Source organism: Sparus aurata, chromosome 4 (genome assembly GCF_900880675.1).
Source record: "Sparus aurata chromosome 4, fSpaAur1.1, whole genome shotgun sequence".
Classification (NCBI taxonomy): Eukaryota; Metazoa; Chordata; class Actinopteri; order Spariformes; family Sparidae; genus Sparus; species Sparus aurata.
The window spans coordinates 3,896,879-3,923,903 of NC_044190.1; the positions used below are offsets into that span (position 1 = coordinate 3,896,879).

The window sequence follows — 27,025 nt, forward strand, 5'->3', positions numbered from 1 at the left end:
TGAGAATAATCTGATTGACTAACATGACAAGATAATTTTAGTCTTTATTTGTATGGCAACAAAACACAGTTACAAAGTGTGTTATGCGTTATGCATTGAAAACGGAGATGAAACGAAATGGTCTATATGATATAGGATATTAATATATTAAACTGCATTCATATCAGTGTAAACGTAATTTGCTCTACTGTTGTCTTACTATTGTTCTAAATCATATGTTTCCCGTGTGCACTCCAGGGAGTTTGTTTGTTTATTCATTGTAGAAATAGTTTTTTTGAATACATTTTCACACAGTTTCTCCCGTTTCTTTCTTCTGTCATCAGTGGCGCAGTTTCTCCTCACCCCAGTTATGTGCGTACGCATGGGTCAGAGTGTGCGTGGAGGACCACACATTTTCCCGTCAAGTTCTCTTTTTATAAATCCCACGGTGTGTGTAGAGAGTGGCGTACGCATTATTTTGTGCGTACGCAACGTTTATAAATGAGGCCCCTCTGTAGGAGTTGGATCACTCCAAAGAGTGGCGGTAATGCCACATTTAGGATGCAAGCTGCCGGTAACAACCAACGAGGAAGAAGAAGTAGTAGTACTGGAACGCAACATGAGTTCTTCCTGTACCGCGGCGCTGTCCCTCTATTGGCTGACGTCAGGTGAAATGGAACACCTTTACCTGTACACACGCGCGCACACAACCAGAGACAGTCGTCTGAACATATGCGGAAGTGAAACGAGGCGGAGAGATGTTGATTAACCAAATGTCAATGAAAGATTGATTTCAATGATGGGGAGATGTTAGTGGCCGGACAGAGAGAGGGAACATTTATCTCCTCGCTGGATGGAGGCTGGTTTTTCTCTGACGGAACTTCACATCAGCACCATCAACTTCTAACATGTTCTTCAAGAATGTCGAGGTAAAACTTCTGCTTACGTTTGTTGTTGACTGCAGTGAACCGGGTTGTCAGTGTGTTGGGTCTAACAGAACTGCACTGTGAGAAAAATGTATTTCACTGTCACTAAATTGGTACTGAACGGTTTGTGATAATTAAATAATAATAATAATAATAATAATAATAATGAAAATAACAATAATGATAATATTGATAATGAAAAAAGAGAAATGAGAGAAAGTTACACAACACATATGTTGCTTGTTACTCTTTAGCCTGAGATGTTACAGACAGAACAAATATTGATCGTTGTCAAATCCGATGCAGCCCAACAGTATATAAATGTAGTTCAGATATATGAAACTTATAGTCAGTGTATGTCTCTGGAAACAAAGACTATTTGTCCAATCAAATTACAGGAAACAAACAAACAAAAGTCAGTTTGGTTGAGGAAATTAAAGGGAAAAAAAGGCAAAACAGGAAATACAGAATGTATTAATTTGCCAAAGTTCCAATAATAGGTGAGCAAACAAAAAAGACCCAAATATATATACACTGAACATAATTCTCATCACTAAAATAGATAATATGACTAACAATCCTAGTTTTATACAGTAAAAAAAGACACTAAAGTCAAACAATTGATTCAATGTATAATGTCAAAAAATTGTCAAAATTGACAATCACAATACCCCAAAGCCTTTGGTGAAACTGTCAACTGACCAGGAATCTCAAGTATTCAGTCAAATATCACAGAAGACTAACACATACACAGTTAATATTATCATTTCAGAATCTAAACCAGAGAATATTTTAAAATGATTTAAACCAACAATTTAAAATAGTAACTATTGATTGATTATTATCATCTCTGAAACAGATACTGTGTGTCTGACTGCTGAGTATGAAACTACAGACTGCATGAATGCCCTGCTGTGTGACTTTACTTTATAATGATCATTGTCTATGTGAGTGCTCACTAGGTCAGATGTCAGTCTTATCTCAGGGAGCAGTGGAGGTCACACCCAGGCTAAGGATTCACTGCAGTGTACCGTATTTGGACCCAGTCGATCCAGAAACTAAGCTTATCTATCAGCTCCTCTGCACTGTAAATGGTATGACGGCAATAAAAGGTGTAAACTGTTGAACGAAACACAGCGCAGACTGCGAAAGGGAGATGACATGAAAAAAACAAACATGAGAAACTCAGCAAGTCTGGACCTGCAGGCTGCTGAAAGTCTGTTAGAGAGGAAAACAAAGACGCCAACAGCTGGCTAGTATTATATGATGACTCATAACATACCATGTGAAAAACTAGAATAACGATAACTGAAGAATACGTGTTGAATGTTACTTGCCAGTTTTTTATTCCACTTGTCACACATTCTGATCTGTAACATGAGCGCTCTTTGATTCAAGTTGTGCCACAGCCTCCTTCATGAAGGTTACAATGTTGGATCATGTAGTCTGTGTCATCTTGTGCTGTTGAACTGTTTAGGTTTATACCGACTAGTTTCTGTTATTTAGCCCGCTCTCATTGATATAAACAGGTAGCCCCATTCACACTGCTGTTTGGATCTGGGGATCCTGCGCCAATTCTCTGCCTCTGCCTCTATGTGAATGTCTCAGATGCGACGAGGGGTGAAATTTCTCTCTGGAGCTGAACTTGTAAAAGGAAAAAATACTGCAGTTGTTTGTGGAGAGGTGTCTGTCCTCCTGCCTGTCCTCCTGCCTGTCCTCCTGCCTGACAAAAATCACGGTGATGGTCAGTCCTCCAGACTGAGACGTCAGTGAACTTTCCCCCAGAAAACAGCCTCTGTCCCTGCGAATGACAGAGTCAGACAGCATCAAGTTCACTGATGGAGATTATAAAGTTATGTAATTTAGAGTGAAAAACGTAACTTTGACACTTTCCAGGATGTTTGGTGGGTCAGGATCTCAACCACAACACATTATAACAGCATCAATATGATTATAAACTGTCCACGGGTTTAGATTGACAGGATAACACCGGGGAAACACCTTGAAAACACACCGACGTCATCATCATGACGTGTGCCGTCACGCCTCTTTAGGAGCTGCAGCGCCGGCTTTCTGTGTGAATTACACAGCGGTTCATCTTTAAGGTGGAGATGCTTCGCTCTGTGTGAATCACCATCGACAGAGAATTGGTGAACCGATAATGCGGCTTCTGTTTGAAAGAGGCTAGTAACTTGAGTGTCAGATATGCGAATCCTGACCAGAAAAATCTACAGCACATAATCCCCTGACTGCTCTTGCCAGAAGCACTACATCTTTTTTGTTGTTGTTGGTTTAATAAAAATTAAACAGGAAAGGAATTTGAGGTAAAGCAGAGCTTGATGTCAATCTGACAAATGTTACCGATTTAGAGTAAGGCTGGAAAATGTATCGCTGTTGTATGGTTACTGTGAAATAAGTGGAAAAGGTATTTTGTTTCATGTTGTATATGAAAATACTCAAGGGAATGACAATAACGTGCCTCTGAATCTGAATTTTAATTTAATGTTGATATACAGCTGTTTTGTAAAAAAACTAAGAAAAGAAAAGAAAACATATTTTGAGAAATATACCGTATATCGCAATATATATATAATAGCTTAAAGGTTATTATTTTGATATTATTTTAAGGCCCTATCACCAAGAATTATTACTATTAAAAGTGAAACTGCTCTAACGCTCTGAGATGACCGAGTTGAAAATACTTGAACACAGTGTAACAGGAATTCAGATAATGAAAGGCCATAAAGTTTGTGTAATATCTTTGTCAACATTGATAAGCAACAGAACGCTAACAAAGATAATGCAAACAAAGATATTAGTGTATTTTATGCAGCAATATTTAACTAAAATGTATTACCATCTGCTAACATTATCCATCATAAGCTATCTGGACATACCAGACCAGGTGAAACCACATCAGTATAACACAAGTTTAGTGAACTTACCAATGGTGTGTTTTATGATCGCCATAACGACCATTGCAGGGAAGAATTCTTCTTCTTCTTCTTCTTCTTCTTCTTCTTCTTCTTCTTCTAAACCTATCCCAGGCTGCATTGAGCAGCATAAAGTTAATTGATTTGTCTATGCCTGGGTGTTTTGTCCTTAGGTTGCACACATTTCTGCCTCAGTGTGTTGGTAGGTTTGAATTGAACCGGGATATGATGTTTATTTAAGATCCTCCTGAGTTTCTCAGATGTTCCTGCGACAGGGAATGATGATGCCGTTTCATTTTCCTGGGACAGTAAAAGAACAAAACACCCAGGCTTTGTCTTTAGAAGGATCTTCATAACTCTAAAACTTTTCTTAGACTTTCCTCACTAGGAGCAATAACACATGTGGTAAGCAAAGTCTTAAGACCTTGATGGTGCTAAATAATGACACGTGTTCATCAAACACTGTTGCCATGATGTTGTGATGCTCCAAATTTCACGTTTGATAATAGGCCCAGCGTAAAACATTCATCATATCTACCAATACAGAGTAATTGTGATTATGCCACCTATTGTTAAAAGGATGTAATCATTGTGTGACAATCATGATTATCATAATAATGAATAATAACAATAATAATAATAATAAAAGTTGTGATGCTAACCTCAACTGTGTGTGTGTGTGTGTGTGTGTGTGTGTGTGTGTGTGTGTGTGTGTGTGTGTGTGTGTGTTAAAGGAAAACATTGAGATGTCGGCCACACAGAAGGATGGTCACAGCACTGAGCCTTTACTTCCATCAACGGTAAGAATCCATTTCTCACTCCTCCTCTTATTCAAACTTTTTATACGTTGCCAAGGTAAATTTGGACAAACCTATCTGTAACATGCAAACGAGAGAATATCTGCCGATATGGAAAGATTCCATTGACTCTTTGCTGAATAGACTAACCTGTGTGTTGTGAGACACCAGAGAAAAAGATACCAGGTTTTATCTTGAAACTTACTGTTCAACAAACATTGAACCTGTCAGCGCTCTCATTTGCAGGCTGTATCTTGGTAATTGAAAGAATACGAAGATGTCTAACATAACTGGACTTCTGTATTTCCTATTGTTTTATCACTGCTGTAACTCTCAACAATAGGACCTGATGTAGGTTTCAGTTTGATCCTTAAAACCTTAAAGACACAGAATCTGAAATACGGCTCTACATTGATGGTCACAGCACCTAAACAGGTGTTACTCAGAAGAGGTGTTGTTACCCAAATCTGCTTCTTAGGACAGAATTCAGACAACTCATGTTGACTCCATCTTTACACTTTTAGTGTTATTAAACCAACCAAACCAGTCGATGCAGATGACCGCCCACCACTGTCACCAAGTGCTTCCTCATGGGGGAAATGTTGGATCCGTGTAAATAAATCAATCAAGGAGTATGGTCTAGACTGGCTCTATTTGGAAAGTGGCATGAGATGACTTTTGTTGTGAATTGGTGCTATTAAAGTTAATACATTTTTGGGGGGCTTTATATGGCTTTATTGATAGAACAGCTCAAGAGATGACAGGAAACGGGATGAGTGAGAGGGGGAGTGACGTGCCACAAAGGGCCCCAGGCCGGGACTTGAACCCGGGGCAGCTGCAGCGAGGACAAAGCCTCTGTACATGTGACACTGCTCTACCAGCTGAGCTAAACGGCGCCACTTAAAGTTAATACATTTAATAGAGAAATTACACTTAGATATATGACTGATAACATAAGAAATTAAAGATTTGATTAGATTTTTCCTCTTCGGAGGTGGTGCCCCGAAAACGACAGACAGAACTAATCTAATCGGGCAAACAGAGATTGTCTGAGAGATAGTTCAGGTCATCGTGGACAGCCGGGGTTTAAACACCTTGGATAGCTTATTGATTTAGCTGGGTTTATCTGAATATATTGCTTATTTTGAGCTGCTTAACAATATAACAATGTAAATATTTCACTTGGTCTGGGGGGTTGGGGGTGTGTTTGAACAGCCCGTCCAGAGGACATTTGACTATGTACTGGTGGCCACCAAGGTGGATGATGACACAGACCAGAAGGCTCAGAGACAGAGAGCTTTCATCCAGCAGCTGGAAATGAAAAATGTCTCAGTCACTGTGAGTCTGCTTCCTTTACTGTCACTCATTTTCCCCACACATCCTTAACACATGATGTAATATAGAGGAAATGATTATTAACATTAATGTTTGTGTTAGGAGATCATCCATGATGACAAGGTGTTTTTCGGCATTCGTGCTCCTCGTGAGATGTTTGAAGACTACCAGTACCTGCTCAAAGTCTCCGACTCCTGTAACTGGTGTGGCGATGTGAGGGGTACCGTCACCCAGGCTACCAGGTAACACACATACACATCCTGTATACAGTATACACACACGAAGTATGTACACACATGCACCACAGTGATCAGATGTTACCTGTACAGGTAGTTCCAGGAAAGTGGAATGTGCTGTTTCAGGAGAAATTTAATCTTTCACATGGAGCAATCACAGCAGTTACTCTGATGGGCCAGCTGATGGTTTCTGAAATAAAAAAAGTCAATCTATCCACCAGAACCATCAGTATGTGCCATCATACTCCAGATGGTCCCTGTGAAGTGTGCCAATATGTAAGTAAGGGGCACTTATTTTTTTCTACCTCAAGCAGCATAAATCCACCAGATCAGTCCTTCTCTTTACACAGTATCTGGAGACAAGGTTTTACCACAAGCTGGCTAGAATGAAACAAAAACTAGCCTGCTGTGGCACAGTTGCTGTGTGTGCAGATTGCTTGCACCAAACTGCATCCAAAAACTATTCAATCAAAGTAAATAATATACATTTGTTTTCTTTTTAAATCAATCAGCATAAAAGATGTAGCACAATGTGTTTCAGTTAATTTGCTAACATTGGATGTCCTGCAATGTGCAAATTGAGCATGCTACTTGAGCAGGATTTGATGCATAATTTAATGTTGTCTTTGAACAAGAGACTTTTTCATGATAATTATCAATCTCAACTGGCATGTTAATCACAATAACATTTTCATCCGTATCACCAGCCTCAGGGTCCAGACAATATCTGTAATCTCAAGAAACTGAAACAAGCCCAGTTGCCTACATTCCATTACATTCAACATACAATTCAGCACTTACATTAAGAACAATTCACCCAAATTGAAACTGATGTGAAGAGACTTTTTACTGCAATGCAGTTCAAGATAAAAAATAAACATTTGCTAAAAAATAGATGTAAAGGAGGCTGTGACACACAGGATTAACAAACTCTGGTATTACTTTTCAATGCTGGATTAATCACATCTACTGGAGGGAGATTTTCTGATTCAATAGTTCATTTACTTTTTTAACACATTTTTTTTATTATGGTGTTTTTATTCCTTTCTGTATAAGGAAAATGAAGTGTGCCCTGGCTGTAAGGGGAGCAGAACTTTATATTCAGAGACAGATGGGCTGACTGAATTCAGGATGCGGGGTGTATGTGAATGGTGTATACTGACACATGTACAGTCAGAATATATCATATTATGTAAACCTGCTCATTCTGATCATGCAGATGCAATTTCTTCACTTCACTTTACATTTAAACTTTTATTGTTTTTCTTCAGGATCCGAATAGTCAGTTTCATCCTTCATCAGACATATATCAACACAGGAGGTGAGTGTGGTTATTTCAATAAAAGGTGTCATTTGGGGCCTTTCAGCAAGCATACTGTAAACATGATAGTGTATCATCCACACAAACATTTTATTCATATTTAAGATTGATTATCAATATAACAGATATGGGTAAGACTTTACAGGTCTGGAAATTGTATGGAAAGTTGGTGGTAATTTCTAAGCAACATATTCATTTGAAATAACCCCAAATTACCACAACAATTACCTAAAACATCATCTCTATTTTCCAACATAGCTATAGCTATTTAATACATTTCTAGGAAACTTCTAAACAGGTTTTGCTTAATCTTTGCTAATCATACCGTTTTCATTTCGAGCTAGTCTCTGTTCCATTTCCATACAGCAGGCCACTAAATTTAATTGAGTTGTTGCAGCTTTATTTAACATTTTCTTCTGTTAAAAATATGAAAAGAGTGACATTTAACATTTAACTACGAGTGGTGGAAAGATATTATTATTATTAGGCCTAAATAAGCAATTAAAGTTAGGGAAGGGGATTCTGGAGAAAGATAGTTGATTGTTGAGTCTCATTCACATGTTCACAGATTCACAGAAATACAGATGCAGATTTATTTTTGACAACTTGGAAATGAGATTCAACAATCTCTGTCCTTCTCTAAAATCACCTTCCACACCTTTAAGGAATTAAACCATTCTAATGGGAATTTAGTCAATTGATTCTTGATTATGAAGTTGTATTTGTCGATAATTGACAATTTATGGTGGCTAATTGGGGGAAAATTGTTCCAAAGTAGTCTGCAGGAGTGGAGGCAAATTAAAGTACATTTTTAGCCATTTACATTTTTACCAATTTCTGGTAAGAGGAAGTTAAGCTGCATTACCAGCAATGCACTTTTGGTATAGTAACTTTACCTAAATGCCAGATCTGCTGTGTGATTCCACTGTGGATAGCAATCTTGAATGTAGATGGGATTGTTACTGGCTAGCTTCAGGGTATACCCCAGGGGCGATTCTAGGATCTGACCTTTGGGGGGGCTCAGCCCCCAGGAAGCAGCTGACATCCGCTCTTGACAAGGAATTAAGAGGCTGATTATGTGGAACAATGTTTTTATTCGTCTCAGGTCTTTACCAAGGCAGTTCAGATGGTTACAAATATGTATAAGGCCTGACAAAATTAAACAGTCGTACTTACTGATGAGTTATTCAGTGGAAAAGCACTCATACTTCAAAAACATCTTTAAAAGAACTTCAGCTTTAAAGGGGCACTATGTAGATTTGAAGGAGAAATTCACACTTCAATATGTACAATATTAATGAGGTAATAATATGAACTGTTTCCATCAGTGAATAAACCAGCTGCTCTCAGAGGAAAATAAGATCCCAGACCACCGTTTGAAGCTAGAAAAGTGGCAGGGTCCGCCACATATAAACAAAGAAAAAAATATAAACTGTGTTATTCTTTAAGATCAGTTTGTTCAGTTTGTACAGTATGTAGCCTCATACTTTCTTAGTAACCCTACGAGACTTCTATTTCGGGAGGACTAAACTATGTCGCCTCACCTTCATGGAGGCAAATCTATCAATCACCATTTCAGGATCTATGTTCCCAAGAACCTCACTCTCAACAGACATCACTGCCAGGTGATGGAGTGTCTTTTGCGCCATGGTCCTTCTGAGCCAGGTATGGAGACGCCTTAAAGCACTGAAGGACCTTTCACAACTGCAGCTGCTGACCGGTATGGTCATTGCAGCCTGAATAGTTGCTTTGAGTGAGGGGAACATATCTGCATCTAGCAGGTTATATACTGTCTGCATGTTCTCAGCAGCACCACCACCCTCTCTCCTGCGTCTCAAGTAGTTTCTAGCTATCACCACCTCTTCTGATTTGAGGTCAATGTGATAGTGAAGTGAAGTTCAGATGTTGGACAGCATGCCATAATCCCATCCAGCAATTCCTGATCAACTTCAGAAAACCTTTTCTGAATTTCAGACAACATTCTGTCTAGACAAGGAAAGAACAACTTTTGTTTCAGGTCTTCTAACCTTAAGGAATGACTAACCTCACTACCTGCCCCACAAGAAGACTCAACAACAAAGTCTTGCATTACTTTTGTCTTCCGCCTCTGGCTAGAGGAAGTCTGATAAGTGGTTTGCCTCACATAAGGCCATAGCCTTGGCATGCAGATCAGCAGCTGTGGCAGCTTCTCCTTGAGAGAATCAGTCACTGCATCTTTGTATGCTACTTCTTGGGCAAGATCAGTGGTCTCCTTTTGTAAGTATCTATGTAAACCTGCTGATACTGAGAGTAGAGGCTGGAAAACAAACAGCAAATAGACTGATGAGAATGTACAGAGTTTTGCTTTCACTTCCACTGCAGGGGGTGTGTTAATGGTAGAGAGACACTCAATGATTGCAGGGAAGTTGGCAAGTACTGCGTTCACAGAACGCAGTTGACATGCCCAGCGTGTGTTGGATAACTGTACAAGTTCAGTTGGCTGCAGCCCTAGATTTTTTGGGGGTTTCTTCAAACTTGTGGTGGTTCACAAGAGAAGAATTAAAGAAAGTGTATACATTTGCCAGCATGTCAATAAAATCTTTGGCCTCAGACACTGCTCTGCATGTGTGACATAACACAAGATTCAGTTCATGTGCATAACAATGCACATACATGGCTTCAGGGTGCTTCTTTTGAAAATGGGCTTGTACGCCCCCCACTGCCCCACTCATGACAGCTGCCCCATCATAAGTCTGTGCCACACATCTCAAGTCATCAATATCATGCACTAACAATTGATTCTCGATAGCAGTACATATTGATGCAGCATCAAAATGAGTCAAGTCTGTAAGGGCTAGGAGCCTTTCCCCAAGAGCACCATCAGAAACATATCTCACACAGAGTGACAGCTGCTCTGTCTTTCTGTCTCTGGCCTCGTCAGCCATAATAGCATACATGTTTGACTCTATGTGAACAGCACTGTATCATTTCATTCTGACTATCAGATGAAAGGTAGGTTGTGATTGCTGGAGGAGTGTAGCTCTTTAAGAAAGGGTCAAACTTTTTTAGGAGCTCCATGCACGCCGAGAAATTCCCTCTGTTGTTGCTCTCAGGTGATTCATCGTGACCCCTAAATGGAATACCCTGTTTCCCCACTATATGTGTCACTTCAACGACACGTTTCAAGTACTCCCTCCTCTCATTTATTTTACTGAAACTTGCAGACTCTATTTGCTGAACAACACTGCCTTTTGTTTTGCTTGCTTTATAGCTATACCAGCAGACTATACTGTCTTTGTGGCATTTTGTGGTTTCATGTTTGTGAAACAAGTTCAGTGCATGTTTCCAATTTTTTATCCCACCATTCACAAATTCCTCCTGTTTTAATTTTTTGCCAAACAACCTACACGCAAAGCAGAATGCAGCATTTCTTCTCACAGAGTATTTCAGCCAATTAAAACTCTGGAACCACTTAGGCTGAAAGGCTCTCTTTTGTGTGCCAAACTGATCTTGGGGGTACTGAGGCAGCTTCAGTTGGTTAGGACCAGTGTCCTTATCCCCTAAATCAAAAGCTGCATCTGCAGCAGACACAGATGCTTCTGCTTGCTCCTCTATCTGTGCTTCTTCGTGCACCTCTCTGGTCTGCTCAACTTCAAAACACTCTCCCTGCTCTTCTCTTTGTCCTGATATAAATGACATACATATTTAAAGAGAGATTACAAAGTCACTCCATCCTGCTCTTGTCCTCTCTCCATCCTGCTCTCTCCCTCTTTACTTACATACAAACGTTTTTTAAGGAAGTAGTTATAAAACTTTATAAGTATACATAATACATAAAGCAAACAAGCCCAGTGGGCCACTTTCTGGGGTAAATACAGCAAATGTAGGCCTACATTATAACCTGTCAATGTGCAGTGGGACAGAGCAGTTTTAAAAGATTGAGTACGTAAATATGGGCAAATGCAATTACTGTGGCCAAAAAGATGCTTATTATTATGGCCTTCTTGACTACCTGTTCATGTTCTTACCTGTTTCATCTTGTTCTCTCTCCTTTTCTCTCTCTCTATCCTCATCTCCCCCTCTTTGTACTGTCCACCAAAAAGACAAAGTAATACAGTATAACAACTAACAACAAATAAATAAATGCTAACTCATTAACATGTATTGTTGCCAAGAAATAAATACAACAAGAAATTATACATCAGGGCGCAGGTGAAAAGACAGTTCTGTTTTTCTGGACTGACCAATCACATACAGTGTGCTAAGTACCTCAACAGAAGGGTACAACTGTTGACAACGCAAATATAACTGTTCCAATGCGTACCGACCTGAACTGAACTGAATGGGACTTCTTGGTGGAAACGGGGCTTTGAACAGAAACTAATTAAAATGTCACAATCAGCAGAAGTTAAGCAGAATTCCATTGCAAGCTTCCTGCAAATTAAAGAAATTACCAGCCATTATTAGCTGTTTACTGTACAATAGTAGAATATTATAATTAAATATATGTTGAGGTAATTGTCAGTACATTCTGAGGTAGGTATCAGTGGAATTGGGAAAAGGGATACACTTGTAAGATAAGTGTCAGCCAGATATTATATACAAGTTGTAATATGTATGTTCTGTTTCGTTCTATCAGAAAACCTGGAAGAACTGTTGAAGAAGGATGTGTTTGAAACCATGTTCTGCCTTCATGAGGTGAGTTCATCTTTGTCTGATTACATATCGGGAATGACGATGATGTTATGTTTTCTCGTCTCCTCCTCTCTGTCTGCTCTGGATGTTTTAGAGGTTTTGACAAAGGTCCAGTTTGGGTACCACAGGTTTAATTGATCCCCTGATGTGCCTCTGTTCCTTCTCCTTCCCCTCTGACTTAGTGGGCACAGTCTCAGCTCGATGGTTTAGGGTTGTGATCACCAGCTTGAGCTCCAGTTAGTGATGAGAGTCAAACAGCAAGTATTGATCTGTGTAGGTTTTCTGTACACCTCAATTTTGAGGCTTCTGACTTCTTCAGTGTGCACTGCACAGTCAAAGAAGGGCAGACTGTCTCCTCTGACATCTTGTTGTGTGAACTTAATATAATGTCCACAGCACTGATACTGATACCCTGAAGGCTTCCACTTCCCATGTTCTGATTTTGACGTGTGTCGTCTGTATATCTGAACCAGTGTCTATGAGCAGAATGGATGTTCCCAAACATGGACATTACACATGAGCTGAATATTCCTTAACCTGAAGCTGCAGGGCCCTGGTCAGCTCATCACAGCGGCTTACTAAAGTGTGAAAGCCTTCGTCGCAAAACTGAAATTGTGGGAAACTGTCTGCAAACAACCTGTCAGTTCACAGCATGCAGATCTCTTGTGTAAGAGGGCTCAGCAGTCAGTGGTGATGAATATACCTCTGCTATTGAAAACTTATGGCAGAAGTAGATGAGCATTTTGCTGACTTTAAGGCACACTGTGACACTTTCCAGTGAGCTAAAATTACATTCAGAGAGGCACAAGGAAAAGCAAAACTGTCTCAAAGAAAAGGAGAACTGCCTCTAACCTTCCAAGAGTTGTCCAAAGTGTTGAGTCAAGAATTGTGCCTTTTGGGAAGCACATATTTGTGTTAGAAACTCGACTATGAACCTCAAAAAATACAAGAACAGATCTAGGCCTACTGATGCCTGTCTTGAAGTTGTACTCAGTGTTTCAACTGTGACCCTAATTAGGGGGTAGGTGGGTAGGCATGGAGATGGGAGGTAAGAGGAGCACAGATATGTAGTCGCATGGAGGGTGGTGCAAAATAGCTCCAAACATGTAACTTCATAGACATGCACCCAATGGAAACCAGGGGTAGATCTTTGTAGGGCTGGGCGATTAATCAAATTGTGATCGCCATTTCGATTTTGGCTTCTCACGATCATGAAAACACTGTAATCGAAGAAAAACGATAAACGTGCCGCCGCGCGTCGTGTATGCAAATTACTGCGCTGTAAAAGCACAGTGAACGCACCTGTGTCGCCTGTAGCAGTGAGTGTGTGGATCAATTGTGGAATGAGAGATTGACAACATGGCAGAAAAGCAGCCTGAGCCTTTAGTTGAAAAGAAAGGTAGGACAACTTCGGTCATTTGGAGACATTTTGGCTTCAAATCGTCGGACGTTGAGCAGAAGGAGATTGTTTGCAAAGTCTGTCACACCGTCGTGTCTGCACCCCAGGGCAACATGACACATTTATTTAACCATAAAGTGGTCTATGACAAAGTACTGAAGGAGCAAAAGACCCAAAAAGTGCAACACAGTCCTCCATTGACGACACTCTTTACAATGCCGCTCCATATCCCACCGGCTCCCGGCGACAGCGAGAGATAACGGAGGCTGTGACGTTCATGCTAGCTGAGGACATGTGTCCTATCAGTACAGTTAGCAACCCAGGCTTCAAGACACTGGTCAACACTTTGGACAAGCGGTACCTGTTGCCATCACGCAAACATACAAATATTATTATCATTTACTTTTTTACTTGTTACTTATCTATCTGGTTGTTTTTCTAAAAGTTATATTTAAAGTTGAGTTTTGGTGGCTCAATAAATACTTTTTTTGAAATCAGTGAATAATCGTGTTTATTAATCGTGATTTCAATATCAATCAAAATAATCGTGATTATTATGTTTAGCATAATCGCCCAGCCCCAGATCTTTGGCAGCCAAGTTAAAGGCCTCTGCAAGCTTTATTAGAAAGGACGGTTTTAAGACTACTCTTAAAACTTTTTTCTTTGGAGTGTAGTGTTGTGGTGGAGGTAAGATACTATTAGCTCTTTAAAATATGATGGTGCCTGCCATTAAGGGCTTTATATGCGAGGAGAAGGATTTTAAAATATAATATGGATATTACAGGAAGCCAGTGCAGCGAGGCTGTAATGGGAGGGGAAAGAGAGGTGAATGGAAAAGCAAGATGAGTCGTTTGCGAGTAAACATGAAAATAAGGTCGAGAACTAGGTAGAATTAAAATGTTAAAATAAGAAATAACCACTTGGAAAGATGTTTATGTATTCTTTTATTTTTAAATTATTTTTAATAGCACCCTCTCCCCTGGTCCTCAGCTGGATGTTGTATGCACTAGTGGAAAACACAATGTGGTGATTTTGATCTAAAAAATGGTAAGTGTTACAAGAGAGAAACCTAATGTCTGTATGTTGATTTTTCCTATGATTCTCAGAGAAAAGAGCAAAAACAGCTGAAGCAGAAGTGGGCTCGATGGTCGGCTCTGTTTACAGGACAACCAGTCAACGATGTCAAGTCAGTTTCTTACTCTCTGTAACATCTGTCTGTCTGTGTGTTTGTTTCTGTGTTTGAGTCTTTCTTTAACCGTTTGTCTGTGTCTGTAACTGTATCGGTATTTAACTGTCTGCCTGTCTTTCTGTAACTGTATCTTACAGCCATTTGTCATTGCAGCAGTGGCTGTGAAAGTAAGCTCAATAATTAAACTCAGCGCCCTATCTTGTGCCCAGCGCAAAACAGCGTGTCATTGCTAGTTTCCGACCGATGTAGTTGACATGTTCATGCTCAGCATATTTTAACACCAAAGCATGCACTCTTTTCAGTGTGATTAGTTTGATTTTGCGATTTGGCAAAAAAGGACTACCCCTAAATTCCACCGGATCCTTGTTTAGTCCGTCTATGATCCGCCACGGCAGCGGACAAAATGTTTTTGTCAGTATGCATTATATTATTAATGAAAGTGTTATTTATATGAATAAGAAATATTGTAAGAATACCTACAGGCGTGACCTATTATCAGGTCCTTTAAACGGCACTATATATAACCTATAGCAGTGCATAATGGCGTTACCACATGCTACAATTGCTGCTTTGGTGTTCCTAGAGGCCATCACCATTGCCCAATTTAGACGAGAGCAAACTTTTTTAAGGGACCATACCGATTTTTGGGTTGATTGTAAATGAAGTTGCAACACGTCCATAGACACAGTCACACCATAGTTACAAGGTACATTTTTTATCTACATATAAGAGTTAAAAAGAAAACTAAACGCAAGTTTGAGTCCTTTGTGCTGCATTCAAAGAAAAAACAAACAACCAACCATCTATTTCATAAAATGGACTGTGGAGGATGAATTGAGTCTCTATGGCAGCAGATATTTCTGTACTTGTACTGTATTTTTCCAGATGACTGTAGCTTGGGTGGGTGTTGTCTTTTAGTATCCTTTGGGCTCTGTACAACCATCTCACTACACCAAAATCACTGATGCTCTGTAGATGGGTGCCAATGACAGTCTTAATCACCCACTGCAGAGCATTTGTGTCCTGAGCTGTGCACAAACCATGCCAGTTTGTGATATTTCCCGTGAAGATGCTTTCTATTGCTCCTCTGTACAAGCTGCCAAGAATGTCACTCCAGAACTAAGCCATCCTAAGTGTCCTTTGGAAGTAGACCTTTTATCTGTGCCTTTTTAACAGGGCGATGATGTGTGATGACCATAACAGGTTCTCTGTGATGGTCATTTTCGTGGAGCCTAAAACTGTTCACCTGGTCCACCTCAGCTCCACTGATGTAGACAGGAGGGATGTGTCTTTGCCTCTGTCTGTCTATAATCAACAGTCAGCTCCTTGGTTTGTTGACATTGAGCAATAGATTGTTCTCTGTGCATCACTGCAAGATTGTTGATTTCTTCCTGATATGAACTCTCACTGTTGTTTGTGGTGGTGGTGTCATCTGCACACTTAACAATAAAGTTCTCTTGATGCATGGTAGTGCAGTCATTGGTATACACTGTGATCAGGAGGGGGGTGAAAACACAGTTGTGGGAGATTCTGGTGTTGAGCAATAATGTAGAGGAGGTATGATTTGCCAGTCTGTGCTGCATAGGGTCTGTTTAAGGGGAAATACAATATCCAATTTTAGATATATTGGTTTTTCCAATTAGTTTTATGGGTTAGATTGTAATTGATGCTGTTCTGAAATCAACAAACAGCATTTTGATGTAGCTGTTCTTGCTCTCCAGGTGTGTGAAGATTGAGTAGAGGGCAGTGGAAATGTCATCATCTCTGGATCTGTTGGTTTTGAAACCATACTGATGAGGATCCTGGCTTGGCAGGGATGTTGTCTTAGATATGAGAATTATTTCTTAAAACACTTAATATCTAACATTGTGATTCAACTGTTATATATTTTCTTCTCAATTTAAAGACCACCTATGACTAATAAAGTGTTGTAACTAATGCCACAGACCAGTTATGATCTGCAAATTCTTACTCACAAATCAATCACTTTTTCCCCTGTTCCACACTGATGCACAAATGCATGTCTCAGATTTTATCTTAAATGTATATGACTCCAGTGTTGAAATGGATCCATCTCATAACCATTTTGTATTGCAAGTCGAGCACTAAAACAAAACCACTGATTCTTTGGGCCAGTGGAAATTAGATGAAGATGCTAAAATTATTAGATGAAATAATGGTGTATTATTTTGAAAAGTTTTTGATATTTATTTTCAGTGAATGAATTGTAATTAACCAACTAGTTAGTCAACTAATTGAAAAAATAATAATTACATTAACCGATAGAAACATAATTGTTGGGTGCAGGCCTTGACTGCTTTATACCCCCACAGGCTTTACACCTTTTCCCCCCGCTGGCCATAGCAAACACTAAAAACCCAAAAGTATTTTCACAGTTAAATTCTCAAGAAAGCTGCGAGCAGCCAAATCAGAGGCAAAGCAGTCGAGCAGGCACAGGCACTTATGATAATAATAAATCAGTATTTTTCCGATGTGAAATGTTGAATTACCTCAGGACCCTCTTCTTGGCCGTTAACTTGTGTTTGTATGTTTATCTTATCTTTTATCTATACCATGTTGTGCATTATGCCTTTATAATACAGGGCTTGTCCGTCTTCCACATTAAAAATAACTTTCTATCATGTCCCCTTCCTCTGGAATAACCTCTCTGCTGACATCAGACACTCTGACTTGGTCAGAAGCTCTCAGAACTAGAACTTAAAGTCCATGTCTGCCCCTGTGTTTCTTCTCTGTTCTACAGGTGCTACTTTGGAGAGAAGGTGGCTCTTTACTACCTGTGGCTGGGCTGGTACACCAAGCTGCTTGTTCCAGCTGCTATCCTGGGTGTTGTAGTGTTTCTGTATGGACTCGCCTTTTTCAACACCAACCTTCTCATGTAAGTTGTGGAAGTAACATAATGATCTAAACCACAGGTCCTTTGTATTAATATATTTCTCATGAAGATGAGTCAATTTGTGGATGACCCATGCGACTGAGATCTGAGCAGTGTCCCAGGTTTGATTCAAACATGGCTCTTTGCTGCATGTCGTCACACACTCTCCACGTTTCATGTACTTCAAATGTTTCCATGTACTGAACTCTCCTGGGAAAAGAGAAGAAAAAGAGAAAGATAGACTGATGGAGAGGTTTTGTAGAGCCAATTGTAGTGTCAAATTCATATTCAATTCAACACAGAGCAAAGATTATTTGAAGACAGAAATAGAAACCCGAGAAGTGCTGAATGAAGAGCTGGAGAAAATGTGGAGAGGGAAGGCAACAGGGATCCCCGTGCTAGTAGGAGCTGTGCTGTGACCCTGAAACTGGGAGACTGGCTCCAGTAGTTTCCAGAAATATCATCTGAGATCTCTGTTCACAAGAGTATAGTCCTAGGAACAGCTAAGACACTGTGCAGGACCCTCAAGCGTTGGGTGAGGGAGGAGGAACTCAAGACCACCCACAGGTGCCAGTGGGGGATTTTTAAATATATTCCTCATGAAGCATGGTTCCATTATGAATTTATAACGGGTCTTCTGAAAATGTGACCAAATCTGCTGGGTCAAAAATATACACACAGTGATCCTAATATTTGGTTAAATGTCACTTGGATATTTTCACCTCGCTTTCGATGGCAATCCACAAGCTTCTGGCAGGACAGAAGAGCGCTGAATAGCTACATCTCTCCTGTTAATCATGTTTGTGCAGAAACGCAGCATCAAGAACTCTCACACTTTGATGTAGCTTTTATTTCCATCAATGCTTTAATCTTTTTTTTTCTATTTGTGTCCTCAGTCATGAAGTGTGTAATTCCAACATCACCATGTGTCCTCGATGTGATAAGAGATGTAAAGTGTGGCAGTTGTCAGAAACATGCACCTACGCTAAGGTGAACTCTCCTCCGTGTCTTTACTCTGTTCATCAGATTTCTTTCATCCTCTGCTGGCAGCTCACATTAAACTGTGAATTTAATTCAGGACTTCATCCATTACTTTGGATTGCATCACACAAACTAGTTCTGACACAAATAAGGATCACATTCAGGCAACATTTCACCGTATTTTACCTTAGAATAACAGCATCAAAATCATTCTAGTAGTACAATGTCTTGGAATAAGGTCAATGGTGTCTCTTTCAAAAACAACTCTGCCCCGCTGTCACTGGGAAGAATCACAGTGTTACATACACGTTTACTTCAAGATACATTTTCTATAGCAGTGAGTTTTGTTTGTATTAAGAACCTACACTCGTGGTCAAAAGTTTACATATATCTGTAGAGAGCATGTGCTGTTTATCTTGAGTTCCAGTCTTGAGTTTAACTCTCATTTGTCTGTGATGGAATAAGTTGAGCACATTATGATTTGTCACAAAAACAAAAACATTTACAGTGTGGTTTAAATAAGAATTCACCATGGGTCTTCTGTAAATGTGACATTACACATGTAAATATTTGTAGTAACTGAATAACATGGGCTTTACCAGCCACCAAATAACAATTGTTGTATTTAAGTCATGATGAAGATAATTAAGACTACCGACACAAACATATTTAGGTTTTTTTGAAAAGCTGGTCCTGCTGTTATGTATTGTATCTGTTAATGTGCTACCAGATGTGTGATCTTCCCTCTTGATGGGATAAATGTGTCTTTTACCCACACAGGTCAGCCATCTGTTTGACAATGAGGGCACTGTGGCTTTTGCTATGTTCATGGCAATCTGGGGTGAGTGTCTGACTTGATCTGTATCATGATGTCTAATCTAATGCAATGTATTTTTGTGTCTTATCGGATATATGTGATCCGTTGTGATACAGAGTACCTGTCTGTTTTTTCAGCCACTCTGTTCCTGGAGCTGTGGAAGAGACACAGAGCCAGACACGTCTCTCAGTGGAAGGTGTACGACTGGTGTGAGGAGGAGGTACTGCTTTCTGTCCAAACCCACAGATCATACTGTATTTGATCTTTGACTTAACACAAGACTGCATCTGAGACTAGAACCTGTGTAATCATCTGTAGTGTTTAGTTCTGTGTCAAAAATGACATCCATACAATACAGTGACGCGGAAGAACAAGAAATCTCTCTTGTTCAGTTTCCTTTCTGGTGTCAAACTGAGCTCAGTGGAACATTGTTTTCAGAAAGTGTCATTTGAATCATGAACTTGAACCCTAAACCATTAGCTTCAAAGTTCCAATTTTTTGCATCATTCTACAACATGGGGTTGTGAAATATGATGCAAGCTGTAGTCTCTTTATGCTGTACACAAATAAGACAATAAAAATGATGGTGGAGTGCTACAAATGCTTAGGGAGTCAATTCATGTAAGCTGAATGTACAACTGTATGTATGGCAAATTACACAGAACGTTACAGTGCTAGCCTCCACAGGCTAACACTGTAACGCTCTGTGTTAGGATCCACAGAATACCTGGAATAAAAACACTCAGCAGGAACAGGGCAAGACAAAAAAAATACAGATATGTCTTTTCACTAAGTCACTGGTGGACCAGCTGAACTTCAGGCAACTGTACCAGGTACTGAATCACTGGTAAGCTGACTGGGATGCTCACACTGCAGCGTAGTGGTGAATAGGTTATGCCAGGCAGCCATCTGCATTGAAGAGTTGGGATGACAGAGACAGGAAGAGAGTGAGACAGAGACACAGATATCCACACAAAAACAATAAGAATAATAACAGCTCTAATAACAGATATCTGACAAATGATAATGGTAGTAGCAACTACTGCAATAATGATAATAATGAGTAATAGTAGTAGAAGCTTGAGACACACTGCAAGTTAGAAGTTATTTGCACAGGAATGTGTGCAAATGGAGAGGCATAGAAGAAGTGAGGAGCTCAGTATGTCATGGGAAGTCTGACCTCTAGCAGCATAACTAGGGGCTAGCCATGCAAGCCCCAGCTAGAATAGAGTAGAATATAATAGAATAGAAAAGGATAGAATAGAAAAAGATATTCCTTTATTTTCACTATACACATGTACAATGAGATTGTGAGGCTTTCTACTCAGGTCGGTAGAAACAAATAGTGCAAAGTAAGAAAGATAAATATACCAAATAATATATATGTAGTAAATATATATGCATATATACAGTAAAAAAAGAAAAAGGAAAATGAAAAAGAAAAACAGTATGAAAATATAAGAGGTAAATGTGTAGAACTGTGGTTGGAGGCTGTTGGTGGTGGATTTAATTGTCCTGAACCATCTACCTGAAGGCAGCGGTTCGATTAGGGAGTGTTCAGGGTATGTACAGTCCTTACAGAGCCTATTCTTATACGTCTATTCTTAAACATAGAGAGGGTGTATGCCTCCCAGAACTAGACTGGAAGATGGTTCATCAACAGAGAAGCCTGATAGCCAAAGGCACTGGCAAGTTTTCTTATTTCTAAATTATGATTTTCATTTACATTCCTTTACATGAACAGATTGTTTTATCATTTATTATATGTTTATTATGTTTACATCACAATGAGCTCACATTGGTGCCATCATTCTTGACCTTTGAAGAATCTGCTTACCTTTTGAAGAGGTCTATTTACTGGCTTTCGGGGGGCTTTAATCCGCACCTAATGGTCTTTATTAGTCTATTGCAGAAGCTGATTTCTTAGTCATATTAACTGTTACAACCAACCAACTGTGAAAACCAGCTATTTTTTTCAGAGAATGTCCTTTTCTGAAGAAGTCCCCTTTGCTTGGTGCATCTCATGATAAAGCACTTGTAGTTTACCTTTAATGTTGACTCTTTGTATGTGTTGACAGGAGGAACTGATTCTGGAAATAGTCAATGATCCAAACTGTAAACCAAAACAGTTTAGACACTCCTATCTGCGCAGCACAATGGTCCTAATTTTGGTTACACTCATGGTAAGACACACACACACATACACACACACACATACACATACATACGGTCTGTATGATGATAATATAGTCTCTGATAGCATCTCTTGTGAAGCTATCTGTTGAAAAAAGACTGCGTATTGACAGACAGACAAACATATAAACACCTGGAAGACGAACATGAAAGTGTCTCCAGGGCCACATGTTGCTGTGATCACACACAGGGACAGACTCATAAGGTGAAAACAATTCCAGCAATGTTGTCATTGCTGGTAATATATGGTTGGATTGAAACTGAGGGTGTGTGCATAATCAGTTGCAGGAAGAAATGTAATATGTTGTGATGTTTGTTTGTCTTACAGTTGATGCTGATCATCGGTCTTGCTCATGCCCTGGTAGTGTTTCGAGTGGTGGCTGCCCCCTTGATGTCTGAGGGCAAATGGGAGTTTATAACTGACCACGCCAACACTGTGGCTGTGATGCTTGGAGCTGTGCTGCACTACTTTACCATTCAGATCATGACCCGGGTATGTTTACCTCTATCCTGACCTTCATGCTGCATTCACACAGTGTCAACAATTGTGAAAAACAGGAACAAAAAAAACAACCCCTTTTCAAATTAGGGTTGTTTCTGTTTTGTTATGTATTCATAGCAGTTTTCTGTGACTTGGAATTGGCTGACTTTTTTTTAACCCTGTGATGTGATACAAATCTGAGATTCAAGGTGATTCTTCATTATACAACACAATGCACATGAGTGTGCTACACAAAAATAGTACATACACTATAAAGTTATTTAGGCTATGAACTTTCAAATTTGTCATGCAGGATGGTCAACAGATGCCCTGGGCAGTGCTACTCAGTCACCTGTTCTTAATCCTCTTAACCCTCTGACTCACCATGACATCAACACATCTCAAAATACACATCATATGGCCATTCATGTACATTTGGCACATCCATGCCATTATAAACAGGAAGTACATATTAGCCCCTGGCGCTGGAATCATGACTGCTCTTCACAGAAACTGCCAGGATAATGACATTTTGTGAGCAAAACATTGGAAGCACCTCTTGATAGGGCTTTTCACACTGCATGGCTATCTTTGGCACACAAATGCTTTGATGCTAAGCTTAACATTCTAGAAAGTTGTGTTACTACTACTCTTACTAGTTGTGTTTGCTTTAGCTCCTTTTCACACAGAGACACCGTATTATTGGCCCAGTGACGGTTCGCCAATTCTCTGCCGTTGTTCGTTCACACAGAGCGAAGCAACACCGGCGTTAAGACAAACAGCTGTGTAATTCACACAGAAAGCCGGCACTGCGGCTCCTAAAGAGGCGTGATGGCACACGTCATGATGATGACGTCTGTTTTCAAGGTGTCTCCACGGTGTCATCCTGTTAATCTAAACATGAACCCGCAGACTAATTATATTGATGCTGTTATAATGTGTTGTGATTGAGATCCTAACCCACCAAACATTCTGGAAAAAGACAAAGTTACGTTTTTCGCTCTAAATTACATAATTACATAATCGCCATCAGTAAACTTGAAGCTATCTGACTCTCTCACTCGCGGGACAGAGGCTGTTTTCTGGGGGAAACAGAAGTCTCGGTCTGGAGGACTGACTGTCGCAATGAATTTTTTCAACATAAACACTCGGTGAGTTAAAGTTTTTTGCCGGTGATGGACGCTGTTTTTCGGGCAGAAATGTGAGGAAGAGTCAGTAGGACAGACACGACGACAGACAGGAGGACAGACAGGAGGACAGACAGGAGGACAGACACTTCTCCACGTATATCTGCGGTATTTTTTTCCTCATAAGTTGCCAAAGACAGTTACTACGTTACTTTTGTTTGGTCATGTAACGTTGCTTTGTGGGGCATTTCTCTTTCTCTGCCGCCCGCTTATCCATTCACACTGGTTCGGTTTGCCAGTACTGCGCCTCTGATACTACCTCCAGAGGTGGATCAGCGCCAGAGCGAAATTTCACCCCTCACCACCTGTGAGACTTTCACACAGAGGAGGAGGCGAAGATTTGGCGCGGGATCCCCGCATTCAAACGGCAGTGTGAGTGGGGCTACTGGCACCTCTTAGCTCCATGCTACGTTGATTTTCTGAGGATAACCCCACAAAGTCAGGACTTGGTAGCCAGAGGCTAAAGTTGGGGTTAGCCTACTTTGGAATGGGCCTGTCTGGATACTTTCCTCACCTCACCTGGGGCTAACAGCACCGTGCTGTCAGTGTGAAAAGCCCTCACGCCTCACTTTTAATCATTGTACTATCAATTTTGTATGCAAATGCACCAAAGTTTAAAGTTTAGTTTAAATTTGCCAACGCTGGAGTGTCGTGGAAAGCAGCTGCTATATGAGAACAAACAAACCTGTGAACACAGATTCCTTCTCTCACAAAGTTACCTGCTAACAGTGTGATAGCTGTAAAATATGTCCTGTCTTTCTTTAAACTCCACCTGTAGGTAAACAGATGGGTGTCCATCAAGCTGTGTGAATTAGGTGAGAACAAAGTAGCACAGGTAACAATATACAAAGATATAGACGCTATATAAGAATATAGAAATATGCTGTTTTCATGTTCATTTAAAAGTTCATTTAAATGATATGAAAATGATTTCATTAACAGATAAAAATTCATTTCCCAATACATTTGCATACATATTTTGCACCAGTACATTAATACATTTGCATATGCTTTGTGTGTGTCTGTGTGTTCAGAGAAGACCAACTCATTTGCTGCCACAGAGAGAAGCTTCACAGTCAAGATGTTCACATTCCAGTTCTTCACTCTCTTCTCATCACTTTTCTATGTGGCCTTCTTCCTGGGCAGGTACTCGTTTTGTCTGTCTGTCTATAACTACCGGCTTGTTGGTCTTGTCTTTATGTCTGTAGTGTTTTTGTCTGGAGGAAATATGTTTGTCTTGTCAGGTCAGATGAATTTTAAAATCTCAAATCACTGTCACGGTGTTTGCAACTGTCTACCAATACATCCTCATCTCAGATAAAGGAATAAACTCTCCCAAGAAACTTTAATGGAGATAAAAGCAGTGGAAACCTTAAGACAAGCAAGGTTTGATTTTAAATGTTTCATCACTCATGAAATTTAAAATTAGACAGGACCTGTTAGTTCACACATATATTCTCACAGATTTACACTTAAGAAACACGACAAAAAACCATTCACACAATATCTCATAAATCTGTGTTGGGGACACTAGTAAACTCTGATTTAAGAGCTGATTTAAACTAGCTGATAACATCACAATCAACTATTTTTATCCAGGACCTTGGCTAGGAAAGGAAGTTTGGATATTGGGTGGAAGTTATTTTAAAAAGAAGGATCCGGTGATGGCTTTTTTATAGTAGTTTTAAAATATTCAGACACAAACAGACAAATAAAATTGAAGAGATTATAATGGATAAAACAAATGGGGAGAATAAATGGAATACTTCTTTGGAATACTAAAAAGGAAATGAGTTGGGCTGAAGTCCAGAGAACAGGAAGATGCTTTCATTGTAGTTATGATATTAGTTAACTATGACAGTAAGCAGGGAACATTCTGTTTGTTTCAAAGATCAGGCAGTGATAATCGTGTTCCTAACATCTTGGACCTGATTCAAGAAAAATAAAGGAAATATATTGACGGATGAAATAAAAATTTTGTTTGTTTGTGTTGTTACTGATAATACTGAAGAGGAGCCTGGAGTCATATTTATGTTAAGCTAAAAGAGCCAAAAAAATAATTTGAAGATTCACAGTTTTGACTTCTAAATTGCTGTTTTTCATGAGATCCTTTGTGCTTTGAGCTTTGTATTCCACCATTTGCATGCTCCCTTGCGGAAATGTCATCTTAAGTTAATGAATTTCATCTTTAAGTCCAAGTTAAGATGTCAATTTGGGATTTCTAAGCTTAAGAGGAGCAATAATATTTAAAACATTTACACATGTGAAATTAAAAGAATTTTATGTTTTCATTAAGTAGCAGAATTAGAGTTCACAGGATGCTATATGAATTAGCTCCACAGTACGTGTAAATGTTGGCCTGCGTGTAAACAGTAACGTTACATTAAAATGTTTTAAATGGCGTTAGTCTATGCTAGCTAGCTAGCTAACATTATCTACAAGTTAATGATACTAACAATGTAAATGTTGGGCTAATACATACAACAGCAACACAAGGAGCTAATGTTTGCTTGTTGACGACATAATGCAGAGTAATGATACATAGTAAAGACACAGGTACCATGGCGTCCATTTTAATACTTTGACCTGATCAGTTGTCAGTTGGAAACCACTCCAATGTTGACTCTTGTTTCACTTCTTCAGCTATTCAACTTATTTTTTTTTTGTAGCCTTCTCGAGTTCGGTCCTTCTTTTCTTGCTTTATCTGACAGTGCAAGCTGCTGTAGGTACAGCTGGTAATGAAATGTGTGGCTGCACTTTCTCTACCATTCTTATCCGTAAACAATGAGCTCACTCTGCCACAGCTCCGGCAGTGTGTTGCACAGACTCTGGTCACGTGCAATGAGTGATGGGCGAAGTCAGCACTGGGTGGGCAGGTATGACAGATTGATAGACAGGGATGGCTCTCCATACAATATCTTTGGGTCACTAAAATTGATTGGTTTAGTTTTTGGTTCGGTTTGGTAAATTTGAAAAAAACTAATGTTTTGTGTTGCAGGATAAACGGCCATCCAGGGAACTATGTGCGTATTGCTGGATGGAGACTTGAGGAGGTGAGAGATTCACTGAATTTTTAGCCAGTTATACAGCATATCTGCTCCACAGTACAAACCCTCAGATGTATTCTGCTTGTCTTGCAGTGCCATCCCAGTGGTTGTCTGACAGACCTCTTCATCCAGATGGCTGTTATCATGCTGCTCAAACAGACTCTCAACAACATCTTTGAGTTCACTGTGCCGTGAGTGTGCTGTGTTTTTAATTTCCTGAAGGGCAGCGGGAGGTGATGCCTGTTCACAACTGTCAAACTAGACCTCATCAGAAAACAAGTTGTGTAAACATGTTGAAGATGTAAACATGTTCTGTTTTCCAGTTGGTTGAAGAGCTGCTTCAGCAGAAACACTGCAAAAAAGCTGCAGAGGAAGTGTGGCTACTGTTATAGGAAGACCTGCCGTGATGAACAGGGACAAGTTGAACCGTGTGATATCTGCAAACTTCGGGACTGGCTGCGTAATTACCATCTGGCTGACACTGATGCCTTCAGCCTGTTCAATGAGTTCCTGGAGATGGGTAGGTTCACACATTTCCCCTGACCAATACTCATAAAACCCAATTCACCAGCTTCAAAGAGGATTGTTTCCAGGAAGCACCTGACTATGTCAGCACAAGAGTTAAGATTTAGTTATT

General features: G+C 39.8%; 1 protein-coding gene across 1 annotated transcript in view; it reads left to right on the forward strand.

Moving 5' to 3' along the window:
• The first annotated feature begins 682 nt into the window (after window positions 1-682).
• Window positions 683-27,025, forward strand: part of LOC115580878 (anoctamin-9-like) — a 35,373-nt gene continuing 9,030 nt past the window's right edge. The window contains exons 1-18 of the mRNA XM_030415602.1: window positions 683-908; window positions 4,573-4,638; window positions 5,851-5,973; window positions 6,073-6,212; window positions 7,478-7,527; window positions 12,146-12,204; window positions 14,707-14,786; window positions 17,551-17,685; window positions 18,579-18,672; window positions 19,444-19,504; window positions 19,618-19,700; window positions 21,559-21,663; window positions 22,002-22,166; window positions 24,120-24,156; window positions 24,376-24,487; window positions 26,340-26,394; window positions 26,482-26,579; window positions 26,712-26,908. Of these exons, the coding sequence (XP_030271462.1) occupies window positions 888-908; window positions 4,573-4,638; window positions 5,851-5,973; window positions 6,073-6,212; window positions 7,478-7,527; window positions 12,146-12,204; window positions 14,707-14,786; window positions 17,551-17,685; window positions 18,579-18,672; window positions 19,444-19,504; window positions 19,618-19,700; window positions 21,559-21,663; window positions 22,002-22,166; window positions 24,120-24,156; window positions 24,376-24,487; window positions 26,340-26,394; window positions 26,482-26,579; window positions 26,712-26,908 (1,681 nt within the window). The 5' untranslated portion in view covers window positions 683-887. The remainder of the gene's footprint in view (window positions 909-4,572; window positions 4,639-5,850; window positions 5,974-6,072; window positions 6,213-7,477; window positions 7,528-12,145; window positions 12,205-14,706; window positions 14,787-17,550; window positions 17,686-18,578; window positions 18,673-19,443; window positions 19,505-19,617; window positions 19,701-21,558; window positions 21,664-22,001; window positions 22,167-24,119; window positions 24,157-24,375; window positions 24,488-26,339; window positions 26,395-26,481; window positions 26,580-26,711; window positions 26,909-27,025) is intronic.